We start from the raw sequence: 22,490 nt of genomic DNA, 5'->3' as shown, positions 1-22,490 counted from the left end.
AAAATTTGGGGAGAAAATGGGTTTGGAGTAGATGAGGGTGGGATGGGAGGGGAGTAAAAGTTTTAGGGGGAAAGTAGGAGGGAGTAAAAGTATTAGGAGGAAAGTAAAAAGGTTTGAGAGTTTTGGGGTAAAAATGTAAAATATTATATTTTGGTATTCGGTTTATTCGAATTCAAAAATTAAACTCGATCCGAACTCGAAATTCGAAATTTTTTTCAAGTCGAATCGAGTTTTGGTCACTCTTAGTTGAAATATACCAAGATAGTGGAGGTAGGCAATTAGGGCCAAACCACTATAAATCGAAGTATCCAAGCTTTTCTTTCATTTCCTCGTCCTTGAGAAAACTTTGCAAAGATTTTTAAAATATCAATCCACCTCTCTTGGTATTTTCAGGTCTAACATATATTTTTGTATGTGTATTTGAAATAATTATTTAATTTTATAATATTAAAGTTTACTATATCCACAGTGCAGGTGAAAAATAATGATATTTGAAATAATTAGTTGATTTTATAATATTAAAATTTATCATCTCCACAATGTAGGTGAAAAAAAAATATTTCACATATAAAAAAAATTAGTTGATTTTTAAGAAATAAAATATATTTAACATAATGATATATATCAATATATTTTTATCAATTAAAAATAAAATAAAAAACTTGGAAAGCGACTTGAATTAAAAAGAAAAACAAACAAGCTTTCACTGAGTTGCAATTTTGTCTTTCGCAATTTCCTTAAAAAAGCAAGGGAAAGGCATGAATATAGGCTTACCATAAAAATAAAAGAGAATTTGTTTGTACACTTTCCTTGATTTGCATTTTTGTCTTTCGCAAAAAAAAAAAAAGAAAAAAAAAGAAAAAGGAAATTGTAATAAGAAATCTAAGAAAACATCCTATAATCTAGAAAACAATCATAACAAAAAAATAAAACTATCGAATTTCAAAATTATACATCAATTTTGGTTTAATGTAGTTGCAAAATTAGGGGGTCTGACAGGGGCCCTGGACCCCCTAAAATGAAAATTTTTTCATATAAAAATTTAATTTAGTAAAGGTAAAATCCCACTTTAACCCCCCTGAAAATATAAAAATTTGAATCCTTTAAAAATTATAAAGATATAGTCTATTAAAATGGTGGAATTAAAATTTTTCTATCGTAAAAATTACAATTTAATTTCGACCCGCTAAAAAAATTTTATGGTTCGCCTCTAGTTTAATGTGCAATTGTATATATGAACTTTGATTTTGTGCAATTTTGTATATGAAATTTTGGTTTAATCTAGTTATCACAAATTATTGATATAACATCATACAAAAATAATTATATTTATCCAATATAAAAATGAATTGATCTATTTATTTCTTTAGGTGTGTACGATTGAATCAAAATTAAAGTTCCATTTATATATTTGAAACACAATCAAAGTTTCACATGTATAATTGCATCAACTTAAAGTTCATATATACAATTACACATTAAACCAAAATTCTTGTATAATTTTGAGATTTATCTCATAATGTTAAACTAAAACTTTTCACTCAAAAGAAGAGAAAAAGAAAAAGAAAACATTGTTTGACTTTTTAATTAGAAAGAGAACAAAAAGGGGAAAATATTTAGTTGAGATTATAAGAGAAGCTAATATTTAAAAAGAAATTTAAATTTTTGTTTTTTATTCCACAATCAATTTTAAAAATTTGGCATATATCTTTTATTTAAATATCTATTTTTAATATTTTTATTATATATATTTGTCAGCCTTTAACCCTGCTTGTAAAGTCTAAAAATTTCATTGATAGTGTACCAAATATTTTCCCAAATAATTATGCATATCAAATTTATTTTGACAAACTCATTTATTTTTATTTAGTATATAATGTATCTAATAAAAGTTAATTTTAAAGTTAGGGTAAACTGCACTATTAGTCACTAAATTATGGGTAAATTTAATCATTAAACTATTCAAAAAATTTTATTTAAGTCATTGAGTTGTTAAAACCGATACTATATGACTTTCTCTATTCGCACTGCTTGCACCAATCGAAAACTCTCTTTTCCCTTCTCTTTTACAACCCAACTTTGTTTTTCATGAAACAACTTTGAATGTCATGAGTCTACGAATCAAAATTCAAACAACTTTTTTCTCCGATCTCCGATACTGATCGTCAAATTGACTTGGATTTAAGGTATGTTCTTCTACTCATTGATGAGTACTGATCCATTGTATCGGTCGTCGAATCGTTGCTTGGAACTTACTGGCGGAACTTTAAAAAGAAAAACTTAACAATTCAATGACTTAAATAAAAAAATTTAAATAGTTCGATGACTTAAATGAAAATTTTCGAATAGTTTAGTGATCCAATTGTAATTTTTTTAATTAAATGAGCAAAATAAAAACTTACCCATAATTTAATTTAATGAATGATGATATGATGTAGGTTTGAAGGTGAATTTGATTTATTTAATATCTAAATAAGTAAAAACACCTATACTGAAAAAAGGTATTCAAATGGGAATCCGCCTTTGAAACAACTATTAACACCTCATGTGCTTCCGCCATGGCTACTCCTTTTCAAAAAATAATGTTACAAAAGGTGTTTGAAGGTGTTCTCAATTGGACTTCAATTATTATCAAAATCAAGAGAGTAGGTTAGCTAAATTCTTTTTTTGTGAGGAGAGAGGAGTTGAGGGACTAAAATTTAAATATGCTAAGAGTATAAGGGCTGTGAGCAAATTAGACCATGTATAGATTACTATTTATACATAATATTATTTAAACAATTAACCATGTCCCAACTCAATTTTTATCTTTTTATATTTTTACAAAAAATCTAAAAAAATACAAACATAGCGACATTATAACTTTCAATATCTTAAAATTATCATTTCAACCAAAACTCATTTGATTTGGTTTGGCTTATTTTTACCAGAGGCCTGTCACAATCCAACATAGGCAATGAAAATGATCCATTAATATTTTTATATAATTTATAAAATATATAACATAATAAATATATTACAAAAATAGAAAATGAGTCGGGTCGAATTGAGCTTTGAATGCATGAGCCTGAGCTTGGCTCATATTTTAAACATGTCTAATATTTTTTTGTTCAAACCCTTTCAAATTTCAAGTAGGCCTTCAGGCTTGGCGAGTAGCTCGCTCCTTGAACAACTCTAGGTACTAATGGTTGAGTTTAAGGGGCAAAATATATATATTAACCTTTAAAAAAGTCTTAAATTTCATTACTTTATCTAGTAAAAATTTTGTGTTTTTATGGCACTTAAATAAGCATTTAATTTTTGGCCATTTTAAAAAAAAATTATTATTATCGATTCAGCCTTAATTATGTTGACATTATTGTAATTGCAATATTTTGGAGGACAAGGATTTGAATGCTTAATTTAAAGAAGATTTATGGGTAAAAGTAATTATTTCTTAGATTTAAAAGTTTAAGGAAGATTTATGGGTAAAAGTAATTAATGTGCTGATTTTTTTTTACTTCTTTTTAAAAATTACTATTGATAAATTGGATTTGCAGTTTATTAAAATATTTTCAAAAGCCAATGGAGCCTAAGTTTTATTAAAATAATAAAAAATTGATAAATAAAAACAAAAAAAACAATATTTCCGTTTTACAAAGTGTTTTTAGTGAAAGAATTTTTTTTTATTTTTCAAATATTTTTATTTTTATTTTCTAAAAATTATTTTAAAAATTTCAATCAAGTATGTTTTGAAGAATTATTTTAATAATTTGGCCTATTTTATTTGAAATCTATAAAGTTAGTTAAATAAGTGATTAAAAGTGCCAAAAAAACTATTAATTCAATAAAAATTAAATTTTATAGAAAATAATTCAAGATTTATTTAAAAAAGATTAAAATAATTCAAGAATTATTTTACTTGTTTTCCCTATTTTATTTGACAACTATAAAATTAGTGAAATAAGGGCTTAAAAGTTCCAAAAAAAAGCATTTAAATAAAAATTTGTTTTTAAAAGAAGGAAATAGTTCAAGAAATATTTTAATATTTTGGCATATTTTGTTTTATAACTGTAAAATTAATGAAATAATGACATAAAAGTTCCAAAAAAAAATTTAAATAAGGACTTTAGAAGTGCAATTTTTTTAAAATAATTTTGAAATGGATAATGACTTATTTGACCCTCTAATTTTATAAAAAAAAAATTTAGCCTTTCATTTAATTTTTTTTGTCTTTTTTAGTCCTTAAACTTGTTTTTTTTGTCAACCCCCAAATAAATGGAAAAGTTAACATTTTTTTAACTTTATTGATGTTGTATCCACGTGGATGACACATCAATATTTAATTAATTTTTAAAATTTAAAAATTAAAAAACTATAAAAACTATTTTTAAAATTTAAAAATCATTAAAAAAGTAAAAAAAAGTTATAAAAATATTTTTTAAAATTTAAAAAATAATTAAATGTTGATTTGTCATTTACATGACAATCCATGTGTATGTCACATTAACAAAATTAACAAACATTAACTTTTCCATCCCTTTTGAGGTGATTTGATAAAAAATACAAATTCAATGGTTAAATGAGGTGAAAAATTAAATGAAGGACTATTTTTTTTTGTAAAGTTGAAGGGCAAAAAAAAAAAAAATTGCCATCTTAAATAAGTACTTAAAAGTAAAAAAAAAGTTAATACTTTAAAAGTGAAAAAAAAGAGTTAAATTATACGGACAGTCACCCAACTATAAAAATTCTCATTATAGGCACTTAAAATAAAAAAAATTACAATTTAAGTATTCACATTACATAGTTTATTTATTTTAGTCACTCCTGTTAAACACACAAACAAAAATCTGCCATAGCATTTTTTTTGACATGCGGACCAACCATTAGATATTACATGGCACAATTTACTATGTCATAAGTGTTGCATATCACTTTAAAGGACTAAAATATAATTTATTCAATACTAATTATTAATAAAAAAATAAAAACAATAATTAAACAGTTAAAGAAAACCCAGAAATCTAATCGTCATCTTCTACTTCAAATTTTTAACTTAAAATTTGAAAAATAGAACAAATAAATTTATTATAAAATAACTAAAGTTTGAATCCTGACTTAATAGAAACATTTTATTTGTTTTTATAAAAAAAATATTATAAATTACCTAAACATCTTAATTCTTCTTAGAATCAATATAAAATAGAAAAAGAATGGGATTTGAGTTAGCTTATTGGTTCTTTGAAAAATAACCAAAGCTTCAATCTTGACTTGGAAACTACAATCTGATTGCTTATGAAATTTTTTTTTTGGTGCTTTGAGTGGTTTCTTCTTTAATGGAGCTGTTGGGGATAATATTAAATTTTGGGGTTAGAAAACGTTGATTCTTTGTGGAGGATAGTTATGGATGAATTTGGTCCCAGTAATCAAGGAGAGCCTCCGAGGATCTCGGAATCGGGCTCTGATGAAGGCTCTGTTATGCGGTGGAGGCTGAGGCAACTAGTTTTGGACCTTACTCAACTAGAAGTGAAGTTGATAGAAAGCAGCATGTTGTTGTTAGGAAGCCTATAAGTTCTCTTTTTTCTAATTGTTTGTTCATCTTTAGTTTAGATTTCTGGGTTTTTTTTTTAACTATTTAATTATTGTTTTTTCTTTTATTTTGATTAATAATTGGTATTTGGCAAATCATATTTTAGCCCTTTAAGTGGCATCAACACTTTCACATGGTAAACTGTGTCATGTGGCATCCAATAATTAGTCTATGTGTCAAAAAATATCATGTCGGATTTTCATTAGAGTTTTTAATAGAAGTGACCAAAATGAATTAACTATATAACACGAGTACTTAAATTATAAATATTTTATTCTGGGTGCATAAAATGAGAATTTTTTATAGTTGGGTGACTATATGTGTAGTTTACCCAAAAAATTAGTGAAATAAGGACTTAAAAGCAAAAAAAGTTAAATAAGGGCTTCAAAAATTTTAAAAAAAGTTGAACATGGGCTTTAAAAATAAATACTTAAAACTAAAAAAAAAGTTAATGCATTAAAAGTTAAAAAAAGTAGTGAAATAAGGACTTAAAAGCAAAAATAAGTTAAATTAGGGCTTTAAAAATTAAAAAAGTGAAATAAGGACTTAAAAGCAAAAAAAGGTTAAATAAGGGCTTCAAAAATAAAAAAATTGAAATAAGGGCTTAAAAGAAAAAAAATAAGTGAAACAAGGGCTTCAAAAATAAATGAAAAGAAAATTATAAATAATTGTTGTCAAGAATGGGATTCGAACCCATGCCCTTTCGGACCAGTACCTGAAACTGGCGCCTTAGACCAACTCGGCCATCTTGACATCTTTGATCGCAGGCCTTCATGTTACAGTATTTAATCAATGATATTAAATCAATTAAATTTATCCAACAAACGTCAACGACTAAGATCTTGCCATCTCAGCTCAAAAAGATTGCAACCTACTATCTAACGGCTCCCAAGACCTCTACATTTTTCCCACTTTATACCAATCATACTCCCTTGTTTTTACGGAAAAGTGCTCTGTGATCTTCTGCTGAAGCACAAGAGAGGAAAATAATGGAGACGGCAGGAGAATGGCTGGAGAAGGCTTTGATTGATTTGTGTAAAAAAATAGAGACGGGTTTGGATTTGGATGCTGAAATTATTTCTGGGTTAGTTTCCTATTGCGAGTTGGCTCATCCCCTTGACGCCAAAGAATATCTTGACGTAATTCTCTTTCCCTCTCTTGTTATGAGTTTAGGGTTTATGGATTTCTTTTTTTATCTTTTAGTTTGAAAGGGCGGATTGTTTTTGAGGGTGTCTGTTGATCTGGGATTGGGTTTAGTTGATATTAGATGTGTTGGCAACTTGCAAGATGATTTTGATGATTCAAATTTTGATGGATAATTGATTTTTATGAATGATTATCCCTCCATTATATTATTATTGTAGAATTTTCACAAATTATTTTTAGAACTTTGATGTTTGAACTCGAAACATGCACTAACCATTGAGCCAAGTTCTTGGAGTCAAAATCTAACATTGAGTATCATGTCAAGTTTCCTAATCTCAGCTGCAATAGCTTAATTCTTTATCGAAGTAATAAATTTCATTTGTTTTGCAGAATATTATTGGACAAGAAGCAGGAAAAGTTGTTACCGAAGAGTACTTGCGGCGGAGGGGTCACTTAGTTCTCTGCACCGGCAATGCAGCCATCCCTGCTTCGAAACTTCAAGCCTATGTCAAACCACCTTCGGGTGAAATCTCTGTCAGTGGAACGAAGAAACCATTTAAGACTCCAAAAGAGGCTGCGGGCTCTAGTTATCGGGCTGAACCAAAAAAGAATGTCATTTCTGGTAATCAGGAAAACAGAATCCCGAATGATGCTAGTGATTCAAGAAACATGCGTAAAGGGAACCAAGGTAATTCTAAAAGAAGAAAGCTGGTAAAGTTGTTTCACTTGCAGAGGCAGCCAAAGGGTCGATTGTCTTCCACCAGGGGAAACCGTGCTCGTGTCAAGCTCGCCAACACAGACTGGTCAGTAATTGTCTTTCATGTGGTAAGATAGTCTGCGAGCAGGAAGGAGAGGGGCCGTGCAATTTCTGTGGTGCTCTAGTGCTTAGAGAAGGGAGCACGTATGCTGGTCTTGAAGGAAGCTTCACTCCTGTATCAGATGCTGAAGCAGCAGCTGAAGCTTACGCAAAAAGGCTTGTAGAATATGACAGAAACGCTGCAGCACGTACGACAGTTATTGATGACCAAAGTGACTACTATGAGATTGAGGGTAACAGTTGGCTATCAAAGGAGGTATCTCATGTTTTTAAATCCAAACTCTTTGAGACCAGAGATTATTGCTGCATGCGTTTGCTTGAAAGTCACTTGCGCTGCATGTTTTTTTTCTTCTCAGGAGAAGGAACTTCTGAAGAAGAAACAAGAGGAGATTGAAGAAGCTGAACGTTTGAAACGAAGTAAAGTGTTTGTGACTTTTGATTTAGTGGGACGCAAGGTATTATCTCTTTCCAATGACCTGATTTCTGCCTACATTTCACTAATAAAATTTCAAACACGTATTAGCCATTTCACTTGCACTGAATCTCCCTTCCTGGTTTCGCTTTCTCTCATAGTAACCATTGTCTTCAGTGCTTGAAATGTCTAGGTCTTCTGACTTCATTTTCAGGATTCTTGCTCTACCATGTAGCTTTTAACTGCTTTGATATTTTCTTTTGTGCATTATTTGTTTTTGAAAATTTATAGATACTACTTTTTTCCCTCAGGTCCTATTGAATGAAGACGAAATTTCAGAACTAGAATCCGAGAACAGAATACTTCTACGTCCACCAGATGAAAGGGAAGCAAACAGGATTAAACCGAATCCAAACCTTAAACTGCAACCAGTTTTTCTAAGTCCGGTCCCCAGTAAGAAGGGTTCCAAGAGTAAACAGCCAAGTAAGAGCCCTGTTAGTGGCTTGTGCTTGGAAATTACAGGGAGGGTGCAACATGACAGCAATGAGTTGAAATATTTTATGACCGATAAAAAGATGGAAGCTGCTTGAAATGGAAGTTTAGGCAAAGACACTGAAGTGAACTGTGGTCTGGATGCAGCAGAGGATGATGTTGAATGTTCTCTATATTACCATTAACATCAATATCTTGCTTACCGAGTAACTTTTTTTTTATTCTGTAGTCTTTATATTACATTGATGAATCTAAACCTTCTTAAATTTTTTTCAGTAGTGAATCAATGATATAGCGTTTTGCTTTTCCGAAGAGAAATTAAATGAAGCACAAGAGCTTGAACTCAGAAAGTGCATTATTTCTTTTTTGGTGACAAAGAAGAAAATAAAAATAAAAATTACATCACAGAACCCGTTTCCCCAAATGGAGATACTACAAAAACTTATAATCCTTGAATATCCAAATGAGCCAATTTAATCAGTTTATTAGCTTCCTGATTCTCTAATCTAGGGATATGGCAGATGTTCCAATGTTGAAACTGAGAAAACCGCTGAAGAATTCTCCTAATCAAAGTAGAGTTAGATCTTTCTGTGAGTCCCTCCTGTACGGCAGTAGCCACTTCAAGACTATTCGTCTGAACCAACACATTGTCATAGCCTCAGTTAATCAAGATGTCTAAGCCATCTAAGATGCCTCACAATTCAACCTCAAACATTGAACAACTCCCTAAGAATCTATTAAAGTCAAAGATCCAATTCCCAGCTTTGTCTTGCACAATTCCTCCTACTGAAGCAGAGTCAACCTCTAACCTTACGGAACCATCAGTATTCAAGTAAACCCAGTTTCCATGTAGATTGGAATACGAAATTGAAGCCTGAAGTGGTCTCGTTGGGCCCCTAGCTATCATCATAAACTGTTTGGCCCAGCTATAAGAGACCTTAATAGCATCGATACTATTCCAAGACACCCTTTGACAAATGAAGAGATTGAGATTTTTCCATATGCGCTAGATGCGGATCCCAAAAAAAATTTCCAATCGACTTCTCCAAATCTTAAATATTGCACATTCTACAGGTTTGAGACGATCCATTCCTGTAAATTACCTGAATAAAAGTTAACAATTTTACAAGTAGGAATTAAAAGGTTCCAAATATCCCTTGTAGCAAAACAGTCCCTAATAGCATGTAACACATCTTCAGTGATATACCCACAAACCTCACACGTCGAGCTATGACCTATACCTTGCCGAACTCTTTCTATATTAGTGAGCAGCCTCTGCTTGAGAGCAAGCCAAACAAAGAACCTAACCCTTTGTGATCCTTGAAACTTCCAGAGAATCTTCCATATAGCCTCTTTTGGCCTTCAGGAAGTTTATCGAACTTTCCCATATGCACTTTTAACTAAAAAAGAACCTGTCAATGTACCTCCTCAGATGATCCTATCAACCCCTGTTGTCGGGTATGGAGGAGAGACTCTAATAATCTTAAGAACAACCGTTTTTGGCAGTTAAAATTGAAATAAATCAAGGTTCCAAGTACATCCATCTACAACCATATCAATTAGCAAACAATTTTGATCAAGATTTAAATGACTAGGAAGTTAACAAGAGGCCATATATTAAGAACCCATGGATTATGCCAACACTTGACATTTCTTCCATCCCCTATTGACCAGAGCAAAATTCCTCGAATATATAAGAGGCTAAACCTTGGAGAGAGCTCTCCACAGGAAAGAACATCTACTCCTTGATAAGTGATCAGGAATTCTGTTGGTAACCCCATATTTAGCATGAAAGACTTGGACCCAAAAGGTTCTGGAATTAATTACAAGTTTAAAGCCCAACTTCACGATGAAGAAATTATTATGACTATGCAGTTTCCAGAAGCTAATCCCTCTATGCTCTCGAGGTTGGCAAATGTCTTCCCAGCCAACCAAAGCCACTTTTCGACTCCTACTTAAAGATCCCCAAACAAATTGGCACACCATGCTCAAACTGGCACACCATGCTCTAAATTTCCTCGTAAAGGCCTTTAGGGATCAACATAAACTGCATGAAGTAACTAGGAATCTCCAATAGAACCGATTGAGCTAAAGTAACTCTGCCAGCTAAAGATAATGTCCATGGCTCCTAACTTTGTAACTTACTCCAAACCTTATCCACCACAAACCACAATGTTCTATTAGTTACTTTTTCATGAAACAGAGGTACCCTTAGATAACTTCCAAGTTTTGAACTCTGTGAAAACCAATGATAAGATAAAGTTTACCACCTAAATCAACACTTACTTCTTTAGAGAAGCATACTTTTTTCTTATTAGCATTAATCGTATGACCAAAATAATCACAAAAGCTGTCCAACACCTCTTTCAAAATGATGGCTTGATCCTCTTCCACTTGACCAAATAGAATAAGGTCATCTGCAAAGAAAAGGTGAGACAATGAAGGACTTGATCAAGAAAGACATATAGGTCTCCATTTTCCAGAATGAATACTAGAATGGATACTATGACTGAGCCACTCCATGCACAAAATGAAGAGATAATGTGACAACGAGTATCCTTGATGAACACCTCTAGATGGATAAAATTTCTATGTCGGTATACCATTCCAAAGAATCTGCTTAGTAGAGTTAGTAATAGCAGACATAATTACATTACTGAGAAAGTTCGGAATACCTACAACATGAAGGGAAGCTCCGATAAACTCCTAGCGTACTCGATCGTATGTTTTCTCCAGATTAACCTTGATGGCCAACCAGTATCTAGTTTTCTTCTTAATTATCATGGAATGGAACACCTCTTGTGCAATAATGATGTTATCCGTGGTACTCTTTCCTGCAATAAACCTAGTTTGCTCTTGGCCGATAATTTTTGGAAAAACTAGTTTGAATTGATTTGCAATGATTTTCATCACCAACTTGTAAAGAACCGAACACAAACTAATCAGTCAAAACTGAGAGAAACATTTAGGATTCTGAACCTTCGGGGTGAGAACTAATAAGGTATTATTCAACTTTGGATTGATTTTCTCTCGAACAAAAATTCTTTTGACCCACGAGCAAATTGAATCCCCAAGACGATCCTACTGACTTCGAAAGAAAAGAGCATGAAACCTCACTCCCCAGAGACTTTAAAGGTCCCATATCAAACAAAGTAACCTTTATCTCCTTATTTGAAACTTGTTTACTTAAAAAATGAGCCTCATCATCTTTAAGCTTTGGAAACGAACTAGGGGGAGTTCTCTTGTTATCACCTACTCCTCACCATGCAAATTCTCGAAAAAATGAATCGTCTCATAACACAGTTATTCCTCATAAAAAATCCACTCCTCTACCTCATTTTTTAAAGCCGTGATCTAATTTTGATTTCTCCTTTTGAGTGTACGCCTATGGAAGAATCTTGTACTGCAATCCCTCAAAGAAACCAATCACATATTGCCTTCTGTTTCCAGAGAAGTTCCTCGTGATACAAGACCTATTCCAGCTCCTCTCTAACCTTCAAATCCAGCTGTAATAAAGACTCAGAATGAGAATAATCCATATCCCTAAGAATATTGTCTAATTTTTGAATCAGTCTTTTTTTTCGAAAACCAATGTGTTCATACACTTCTTTATTCCAGTCCTTAAGATGACTCGTAAGGTTAGAAAGGGAATTGGACATAGACCTCGTGAACTTTCAATTATTCTTGATAAACTCTGGAAAATTAGCATGCTTAATCCAACTTGCCAAAAAACGAAATAGTCTACCTAAAGGAGAATGGGTCTGAAATTGAAAAGATATAAGAAGGGCCTTGTGATCTAACTTGAGTCTTAGAAGATGAGTGATAGAACTGTTTGGGAATTTTACAAGCCATGCATCGTTACCAATAGCTCTATCGAGATGCTCAAAAACACCACCCTTATGGCATGTAAAAGATGCACCTTTAAAACCCAAGTCATATAACTCAGAGGAGTCCATAAAATTCCCGAAGAAAGAACACCTTGTCACATTAACTCGTCCACCCCTTTTTTCATTAGAGGCTAAAATTGCATTAAAATCTCTTACAACCATCTAAGGGGAGTTGGAACACGGAATGGTCGCTTTCAGAGCATCCCAAAGTCCCTTGCGTTTGCGACTATCAGGGCTACCATAGACAGAGACAATATAAATCGGTTGCTGAAGAGTATTGTTGAAAACTTTAGTCAGAACAAATTACGGATGTCTCCATATAATTTCCACTTGAACCGACTCCTTCCATCCGACCCAGATACCCCCAAAAAACCTATTGCTTCCACCCGATAAGAATGCTGAAAACTAAGACCAGTAATGACCGAATCAGCTTTGCTACCACTAACTCTTGTTTCTAAGAGGCCAACAATATTCAGCTTTTACCCTCTATTATACTCATGAAAAAATCGCAAAAACTTATTGCTAGCACACCTTTGACAATTCCACAAAAAAAATAGATAAACTCATGAATATATAGGAAATTAAAAGAGGAAGAAAACGTATCATATTACATGTCAGTTAGATACATTCGTTACGATTTCTCATCACTACTATGTCCCTCCTTTTTAGCATCAAAATTAATTTGCGAGCTAATAAGTTTGGCCATAGAATTCATAGTGTCTGCTAGCAGGACCCTCGCATTACCAGAAATTTTAAAACTCCCCATCTTTCTCAAATTATCTTGCTGATGCCACCATTAGAACAAACAATACCCTTAATTCCTGACCCCCTCCCTTTCGAAGTCGAGGTTCCTTTACCTCTTCCAACCGTGATACCAGTTTCAAGAGGCTTGGCATGATTAATTCCTCCATTATCCTTGAAAGTAAAAGCCGAGTGATTTTTTGGATTAAGAAATTCACTATTTAAATCCACCACTAAATCAACCAACCCATCAAAAGTGGGGTTAAAGTGGGCATTTATACCCAAGGGAATTGACCCCTTCCCAAGAATTTAATAAAATCGGTTGAGAATTAGATTTGGAACAATGACCTTTTCATCCTTTCCATTTAACGCACTATTCGAACCAGCTTGTTTCAAAAATTCTAAAAAATTCGCTTCACACACATCCTGTTCCTTGGAATTTTTCGTCTGATTTAGGTTCCATTTGTTTGCCAGTAAAATATTTTCTGAAAAATGATTTCTCAATAATAATTTACTTTTCTAGAAATGATTTACTTTTCTGGTGTTTAGATGAATCTGTATAAAATATTTTCTGTTGTTTGACAGATTTCCTAAAAATATTTTTCAGAAATCCTAAATATAATAAATTTTATATTTAATACAATAAAATTTACATCAATAGTGGAACGAAATACAAACCGAGAGCTTTTTCAGATGCAAATTGATTAATTGGAAACCAGTTGATGAGATTGTTTTACATGTAACAAACAGGGTGTATTAAATAAAAGAGCAAGCATCCTTCGGAAATGAATAAAAGTAATGTGGTAGACTGAAAAGTAGAAACCATTTGAATCCACCCAATCCTCAACCTTATGGTCGCCTTGAAAATTTTGAGAAATCTGAGCGTCTATGCTCCACATATGCTATTTTCCCCTCGTTCCCTTCTTCAGTTCCATAAAATATGGGTGTCGCATTTCCACCAACTTCCTGAAAAAATGTAGAGGAAATGAAACAAGTGAATTTTCAGATTGAACAGTTTAAAAAAAAAGGTTGCTTATGATTCGAATCCAGATCAAACACACTGCTCAGATTGCATGTAAGACGAACAACGAGTATCATGCGAAATAAAAGCCTCCATCTTTCTCGTTGCTTACCAAACGGGACATTATGTTACTTCCATAACCAGCATCAAAACTTCCCACCTGCGGCATATCCAATCAGATAATTCCAATCAGGGCAACAAATTTACAAGCATGTAGCATCAGCACCACCATCCAAAGATGAAAATTACAAAAACAACAAAGTTGGAGCAACAGAAAATATGATTTGTAAGCACCTTGGGACCAGTTTGACCGAAAATAGCATTATCCGCAGCAATGGTCAGATCACAAACCATATGTAAAACATGCCCTCCTCCAACAGCATAACCAACAACCTGATTTATAAGAATAACAACAATTTAAATAATGAAAACTAATGTAATCCAACAAAAAATAACCACTGTCACTAATTATTTTAGAAATAGAAGAAAAAAATATTACCATTGCTATCACTGGTTTTGAAAAAGATGCATGCAAGGGAATGTAACAACTTGCCAAGAGAATAGTCCATAAGTTCCTTATAGCACTACACTAAACATGTAATGCTACAGGTATGCTTATGCCAATGAACCAATGTTCAAAAATTTTGTACTAAACCATAAAAGCTAATATGTGTTTTACTGTAAGTGCAGAGCAGAATAAACTTCCATTCAACAATCCAATTAATGACTTTCATCATGCCACAGTTCAAGCAAACCATAAAACTTCATGAGCATAAATAAGAAAGAAAGGTTCATTGAATTAATGACAACTAGGAATTTTTTCAATCAAGCTTTATCACTCTGGAAGTGGTGTAACAATGTCGACAATGCCACTGCTAAAGCCCCCAATAGTGATGTGAACAATTTAACAACTGATTGTAGCTGCAAATAACAGTATAACACAAAATAGTAGCGATACCAGTCCAGAATTTAAAGCTAAACCAATACCTTTTATGATATGAAACACAGTAACAAGCCGCAAGATGGAAAATAGAAAATCAAATACAGCAAAGTGATGCAGAGGTAGAAAGTAGACAACTTAATCGAACCATAACTCAAAAATCTCATTACTCAATACTCAAGTAGAAACTCAAAAATTTAAGACCCAAAATAAGAAAGCAAAATGCATCAGGGGATTGACAACTAGGAAAATTTTCAATCACTATAGAACCAAGACTGAAAACCCAGTCAATGTGAAGGAAACCTTTACCATATGCTAAATATCCAGATCAAACCTCTTCGACCAAAAAAAATAATAGATTGGTTTTTACGGTTTTTCTAAAATTCAGTAAAAATTCACTTACAAATTTAACAGACCCATTTCGAATGAAGTAACCTTGATAAAAAGAAGACTGAGATTATACCTTAATAGGACTGTGGCTGCTAATTTTTTAGGGTTACTTCAAAATACAGACTTGGTAAGGACGACGGTCGACCGATAGAGAAGAGGAGGCAGAGATGATGAGGTGAGGCCAACGAACAGAGATGAGGAGGAGAGGCGGAGGCTGATGGACAGAGAGGAAGGGAGAACCACCGCGATGAGAGTGAAGAGAAGAGAATGGAAAATGCCTTACATGTTAAAAAGGAAATTATAAAATGATTTACTCGTATTTTGGAGAATGTTTTCCTATAGGAATTCATTTTCCAGCAAACAAACACAGTAAAATTTAGAAAATATTTTTAGTAAAACATTTTTACCCTAAACAAATGGACCCTTAGTCCCACTATGACTTCGGGGACCTGCTGTGAAGAAGAAGAAATTAAGAGCGTGTTTGGTTGGGTGTATTGGATTAGCCAATACACCCCTAATCTGTGGCCCCACCTATTGTCGTGTTTGGTTGGCAGTATTGCCCTAATACGAGTGTATCTCGTTCCGCACGGATTCCCCATTTTTCTTTAGCAGCGCCGATTTGGGACTCCCTTCCAAAAGAAAGGATTACCTAATCGGTCCTCTTTTACCCTCCCAAGCCTCTCTCGATCTCCACCCACCCTCTCCCTCCCAGCATCGACATCGACAGAAGCTGCCAGCGAAAGCTCCAGCCCATCCCGACTTTCATTTTCGCATATTTCTCTGCTAAACGGTCTCAGCCGGTTATCATTTCTCATCTTTCCTCTTCGCATATTTCTCTGCTAAACGGTCTCAGACTTCCATCTTCGCATATTTCGCATATTTCTTCGCATCTTTCCTCTCTGCATGCATTAGTGGGTGTTGTTGCATTTTTTTTATAAATCTGATTACGATTGTTTCATCAGTTTCTTGGTAAATCAGAATAGGGTTTCTTGCTGGTTATGAATTTTTTTTTCATTATTTGTTTTCCTGCATTATTTGCTGGTTATGGTTTCGTTTCAACTAACCGATTTCCCTTTTCTCATTACAGGTTCTTTGTTCATTGGTTTCTTCATCGCAGTCGTCCCGATTTGCTCATTACAGGTTAGTTTTACATTTGTATTCATGGTTTTGGGATATGTTTTCCCCGATTGCAGGTTTGGATTGATGTAGCAGATTTTGTTGTTTCTGTTTTGGATGAACACTTTGTTAGAAGTGATAATATAATTATGAAACATGCCTCAGCAATTAGATGTCCCTTTTCGCTGCCATTTAAATCTCAAATAAATAAATGTTGTTGCAGTACTGATATTTCTATTTTCTCACTTAATCAGTTACCTGGTCATCAATTACTCTCAGTCGAATATATTCTTGCCTGTACATTGAGTCATACATAGCTTGTAGGTATCCTTCAATGTACAACTGCAGAAGTTGAAACCTTATCAGTGACCATTAAAGCAAAAGTAAAACAAATAGATTAATAACTTCAAAAAAAATCAGCATCTATTGAGCAGTGAGGCAAAGCAATAACAATCTGAATTCTTACAGACGTAATCACATAAAGACGCTGCTTAATAGCACATGTGTGTTTATCAGGTTCTCTGGTCATGGTTCCGTATCTGACACTCGTTACTAGGTATCCATATCCTCACCATTATTAGTCAATACTGCTTTCATTACTGTAATATGAGACTTGAACAGAACAGTATGATATAGAATTAAGGGTACAAAATTTGAGTATGACACTCGTTACTAGTTATCCTTAGTAATACTTATGCAAATACATGCAAAATGAGACATTGAAACCATCCCATTGAAACCACTTGCTTTTACCCCCTTCAAAATAGAGTCAGATATTTCGGTAACAGCAGTAAAAATTACATTAGAGCCTGCTGTTTTTAGCTGCAGAGTTGGCACAGATATACCAACAATTAGGTAAGTGCAAAGAAAGTAGAAAGAAAATCACATAATTGACTTAAATTTTTCTATCTCTTGATTGTTTCTTCATTTACATGTGGTTTCACTCTGATTTTCCTTATGTTTTGAGATTGATATTGTCTATTGATTTTAAATTTCTCTGCTAAAATATTCGTATTGATAGTGAGCAATGGAAATTGTCTGCTGTTTTCAATTCAGACAGTTTTTTGATATTGTTGCAATGGAAATCGTCTGCAGTTTTCAATGAAATTGTATATATAAAATTAATAATATCTTTATACCATCCTATTTTATGTGTATATAAATTGTAATAAATTATTTTTGTTCTACATACATATCTTCAATTTATATATGTACATACCTATATTTTCATATATATTTCTATAATTTGTATACATATTTATATATTAACACACATTTTAATTTCACGAATGTATATATACTTACATGTTTATTATCTTACAATTTTTTATACCTATATATATATACATATATATATTACTTTTGCAATTTTATTCATTTATTTATTTATATTTTCATTATTATTTTGAATGAATGTTTTAATTTTATTTCCTTATATGCATTGTTATTTAAGCCTACAAATAATGGGCTTAAATCACAATTATTTGTACATGTAAATACAATACTACATTTCAATCTTTTCCAATCATAATTGCAAATACAATACTACTTTTTATCTTATTATTTGTACATGTAAATGAGATAAAAGTTATATATATTTTTACAAAATGATCATTAAATTTAAAATGTTATAAAAGTTTTAAAACTTCAAATTCATTATTAAACCAAATCCTCATTCTTCATTTTATTTGTTTTAAAATTAGAAAGAGTTAATTAAACTAATCATCAATACAAAAACTAATCAATGATCAAACTTTGAACATGCTTTATTAAATCTTCGCATTTCATTATACGAAATTATATTTAAATTTAAATTTAAATTTAAAATGTTCAAACTAATCCATGTTCAAACTTTGAACATGCTTTAATTAACTAAACAATCAGATGCTTCTTCTCAAGCTTCTCGAGGAAGCAAAAGAAAATGGATTCCAGAAGAAGATGCAGCCTTGGTTTCTTGCATGGTGGATTTGCACAATGTAGGAACATTTAATGTTGATACCGGGTTCAAAGCCGGTTATTTGAACGAGCTAGAGAAAATGCTAGAAAAGGCTTTACCAAGAGCAATGTTGAAGGCGAAACCAAATATTGAATCTCGGATTAGTTGCCTAAAAAGGGAATGGTCAGTCGTCTATGACATGCTTAATGGCCAAAACAATAGCGGTTTTGGTTGGGACGAGCATAGGCAGCTCGTTGTTGCTGAAAATACAGTTTGGGAATCCTATGTAAAGGTAAAATGTATTTCAAGTATTTATTTGTGTTTTTACAAAACTTATAACTAATATGAATTAATCATTTTTTTTAGAGTCACAAAGAAGCCTCTCAGTTCAGACATCGTTCTTTTCCTTGCTACAACCAGCTTACTGCCATATACGCAAGAGATCGAGCGACTGGGAAAGACGCTCAAACAGCTGCTGATGTTCTTGAAGAAATACATGCTGAGTATGTACGTACTATAGATATGAATGAAGAGAGAAACACATTCTATGACTGCGAAGCTGACGTCTCTTTAGACGACATGGATGTTTCTAGTACGGATCCGCGAAGAGATAGAGACCAAAGGGGTTCCTCATCTTCAAACAAGAGAAAGAAGAAATTTGATGCTCGTGATAATGTGTATTCTTCATTTGATGAGGCTGCCACTTTGTTGGCCGAAAACATCAAGGCCGTTGGCGATCAAATCAGTAGGAGTATTGCCTCCGAGGTGGTAATTCAGCAGAAGTCAGAAGAACATCAAAAGATGGAAGAGAAAGCTTCAAATTTATATTCAGCCTTATGGTCAATTGAAGGTTTAACCGACGATCAGCGGTATGATGCTTTGAGTAAAATTCCCGATCATCCAACTCAAATGATCGTTTTCTTTAGTTTACCTTCTGTTGCCCGATTGGAATGGGTCAGAAGATTTCTTTCTCACCATTAAATATCAATGTTCAAACTTTTTGATGTTGTAAAACTATATAACATATGGATTATGATGTACAATTTCATTTTCATCTAACCTTTTCTTAATATAAGTTAATTATGTTTATGTAGAATATAATTCTCAAGTTATATATTGATTTTAGTAAATTCATATAAGAACATTTTATTATTAAGAATTTTATGAAATTATATATCACTATTAAATTATATTTAATATTAATTATTTTAAATTGTATAAATTCATATAAGAAAATTTATTATCAAGAATTTTATGAAATTATATATTATTATTAAATTATATGTAATAATTATTATTTTAAATTATACAAATTCATAAAATATAATTTATTAGTTATAATTATTTTAAATTTTATTAAATCATATATTTTAATTAAAATATATTTAATATTAATTATTTCGAATTTTCTTTTATAGTATCATATATTATGATTTGAGTAAATTCATATAAGAATATTAATTATTAAGAATTTTATTAAATTATATATTTTAATTATAATATATTTAATAATAATTATTTTAATTTATATTTTACAGTATCATATATTATTATTTGAGTAAATTCATATAAGAATATTAATTATTAAGAATTTTATTAAATTATATATTTTAATTATAATATATTTAATAATAATTATTTTAATTTATATTTTACAGTATCATATATTATGATTTGAGTAAATTCATATAAGAATATTAATTATTAAGAATTTTATTAAATTATATATTTTAATTAAAATATATTTAATAATAATTATGTTTAAATATGATTAAATTATTTATTATTGATATTAATAATCTTATTAAAATTTAAATAACAATAACAATAATAATTTACCAAAACAAATTTTTGCTAATTATTAAGAATTTTATTAAATTATATATTTTAATTAAAATATGTTTAATAATAATTATGTTTAAATATGATTAAATTATTTATTATTGATAATAATAATCTTATTAAAATTTAAATAACAATAACAATAATCATTTACCAAAACAAATTTATGCTAAGGGTATTCTAGTCATTTTAGTTTTTTCCATTATGCTATTACACCTCTATTCCATTCAACCAAACACAAGATTATTATTACGCCTCTATTCCATTACATTCAACCAAACAGTTGATTTGCTATTACACCTCTATTTCATTACGCCTCTATTCCATTACATTCAACCAAACAGTTGATTTTTTATTACACCTCTATTCCATTACACTTATAACCCAATAAAGCGAACCAAACGTGGTGTAAGTCAAATTTTAAAGCAATCTCAATTGGATCAGAAAGCTTACCTGGACTTTCGTGTGTGGGCCTTGAATGGGTTCTTATTTCTATTAATCCTGGTCCGTTGCCCTCCATCACATCAACGTTACCAACAGGCCCATAAGACTGGCCTACTTTGCTTAAAACAGGCTACTCCTTAGCCGATTCCCCCATTTGTGAAAGTGACTTTTTTTTTTTTTAAATTTTCCTATATGGGACATGACCCACGAAAATTCCTCCATTATCGCTCCATTCATGCCATCTCCAATCTTCGACAAAACATTAAATCAGAAGCCCATCCCTTGTTTAGGCAATATTTTTGTTGTTAGATTCTCATTACCCCTTGAATTCTTCCGAGATTTTCTTTCAACGAACATCCATGGTCCAAACGATTCCGGCGACTCCTTCATCTTCTCCTTCTCCGGTAAGTCCACTATGACTGCTTCTTTGGCCATTTCACCATCCATCACAGTTTCTTTGGAAGGGAAAAGATCACGCACGTGGCTATATCGGCCACACAAAAAGCAAACCGCCAGCAGCAACTCGTATTCAACGCGTTGCACCATGCCGTTGATCAAAACATGTGGTATGAGCGGTTTGTTTAGATTGATAAAAAGTCAAGTTTAGTCACCTTACCAATTAGACTGCCGATTTCTTCCAAAATTTTCCTCTTATAAAAGACCCCCGGTAAACTAGGAAAACGAACCCAAGCCATGACATGATTCGGGAACGGCTGAAGGGGATTGAAATCTGGACTCCACGGTTGAACCGTGAGGTATTGTCCAAAGACAGTCCACGGCCCCTGAGTGAGCGCCTTTTCATAATCGTCCTTACTCTGAAATTTGACTAGATAATAGTCATTCTCAACGTGATGTGAAGGCTTCCAGAGACTTAAGGATTCGATTTTGCAGTGTGGAATAGGCTAAATTACATCCCAACAATTTCACCACCACCGTGGTTGCCATGTCTCTAATCAAAATCTGTTGGATTCTCTTAGAGAAGTTGGTCGTGGGAACTCCATTAATCGTAGTCTTCGTGACATCGCCCTCTAATAACTCAAGATCCTCCTCTCCGGTAGAGCCATGATTTCCCCTTCTCAGCCATTTATCTTTCCATGACTCCAGCGGCATTGGAGTCGAATCCACAGCCATAAAACTTTCAATGTTTGTTGTGGGATCCTTAAAACGAACATTTTTTTTTGTATTAAGATCTTCATTTGAAATACCCAATCAAGTTTTCCGACATGATAAAAAGAAAATGAGAAAATATTGTTAGGCTGCTAGTGGAGTTTAGATTCTATAATCAAAATTAGAGGATGACAAGTGTTCTAAAGAAAGAGACTTGTAGAACAAAAAAAAAAAAAACTCAAATATTAACATTTCATATATATATATAAAACATCAAATAATATTGATACACTCGTACAAACTTGAAAGTCCGTAAAAATTTTAACAAAAATATTATATTAAAAAAATTCAAGGCTTAGTGCAACTTTATTTGTTTTCTAAATTTATGATATATTAGATTGAGTTGTTTTTACATATTATGTTAAAATTAAATATATTATAATATATAATAATAATTACCCAACTATTTTACCATCCAGGGCATATCAATGTGCCATGGGTCTTGGCTTGTAGGTTAAATTATACCATTATAACTTTAGTCTCTTTTAAATAGTAATAATTCAATATATTCCCTTTAAACCTCTAGAATTTTTTTTTCCAATTTTATTTCGACCCATCCCACAATTCTGT

The 22,490-nt window shown here is 32.0% G+C and overlaps 2 protein-coding genes, 1 non-coding gene and 1 pseudogene across 3 annotated transcripts; 2 read left to right on the top strand and 2 right to left on the bottom strand.

Annotated features, from left to right (window-relative positions):
• Nucleotides 1–6,241: 6,241 nt before the first annotated feature.
• TRNAL-CAG (transfer RNA leucine (anticodon CAG)) lies at nucleotides 6,242–6,322 on the bottom strand. The gene has a single exon. It is a non-coding gene; the product is annotated as a tRNA-Leu (tRNA).
• Nucleotides 6,323–6,495: 173 nt separating this feature from the next.
• Nucleotides 6,496–8,621, top strand: LOC107949824 (uncharacterized; annotated as a pseudogene).
• A 5,128-nt stretch (nucleotides 8,622–13,749) lies between these two features.
• LOC107949825 (1,4-dihydroxy-2-naphthoyl-CoA synthase, peroxisomal) lies at nucleotides 13,750–15,889 on the bottom strand. The gene is made up of 4 exons (XM_016884595.2): nucleotides 15,489–15,889; nucleotides 14,380–14,478; nucleotides 14,198–14,245; nucleotides 13,750–14,030 (listed from the first exon to the last, which is right to left on the bottom strand). Exons 2-4 carry the CDS (start codon nucleotides 14,437–14,439, stop codon nucleotides 13,914–13,916), a joined length of 225 nt encoding a protein of 74 aa, XP_016740084.1. The 5' UTR covers nucleotides 14,440–14,478; nucleotides 15,489–15,889; the 3' UTR covers nucleotides 13,750–13,913.
• Nucleotides 15,890–16,025: 136 nt separating this feature from the next.
• On the top strand, nucleotides 16,026–18,993 carry LOC107949826 (uncharacterized). The gene is made up of 3 exons (XM_041089889.1): nucleotides 16,026–16,555; nucleotides 18,416–18,753; nucleotides 18,988–18,993. Exons 1-3 carry the CDS (start codon nucleotides 16,414–16,416, stop codon nucleotides 18,991–18,993), a joined length of 486 nt encoding a protein of 161 aa, XP_040945823.1. The 5' UTR covers nucleotides 16,026–16,413.
• Nucleotides 18,994–22,490: the final 3,497 nt, after the last annotated feature.

The sequence above is a fragment of the Gossypium hirsutum genome, chromosome D03, assembly GCF_007990345.1.
Source record: "Gossypium hirsutum isolate 1008001.06 chromosome D03, Gossypium_hirsutum_v2.1, whole genome shotgun sequence".
Classification (NCBI taxonomy): domain Eukaryota; kingdom Viridiplantae; phylum Streptophyta; class Magnoliopsida; order Malvales; family Malvaceae; genus Gossypium; species Gossypium hirsutum.
The sequence above is the reverse complement of the archived record's forward strand: the minus strand, read 5'-3'. Positions and strand labels throughout refer to the sequence as shown.

What these genes read in the sequence shown, in the direction of transcription:
- LOC107949825 (XM_016884595.2), bottom strand. Translation starts at nt 14,439, where the DNA reads ATGGTTTGTGATCTGACCATTGCTGCGGATAATGCTATTTTCGGTCAA. An exon ending in TCGGTCAAACTGGTCCCAAG is followed by an intron (nt 14,246 to 14,379) that starts GTGCTTACAAAT and finishes GATATGCCGCAG; the next exon opens with GTGGGAAGTTTTGATGCTGG. An exon ending in GTAACATAATGTCCCGTTTG is followed by an intron (nt 14,031 to 14,197) that starts GTAAGCAACGAG and finishes ACATTTTTTCAG; the next exon opens with GAAGTTGGTGGAAATGCGAC.
- LOC107949826 (XM_041089889.1), top strand. Translation starts at nt 16,414, where the DNA reads ATGAATTTTTTTTTCATTATTTGTTTTCCTGCATTATTTGCTGGTTAT. An exon ending in TCCCGATTTGCTCATTACAG is followed by an intron (nt 16,556 to 18,415) that starts GTTAGTTTTACA and finishes CTAAACAATCAG; the next exon opens with ATGCTTCTTCTCAAGCTTCT.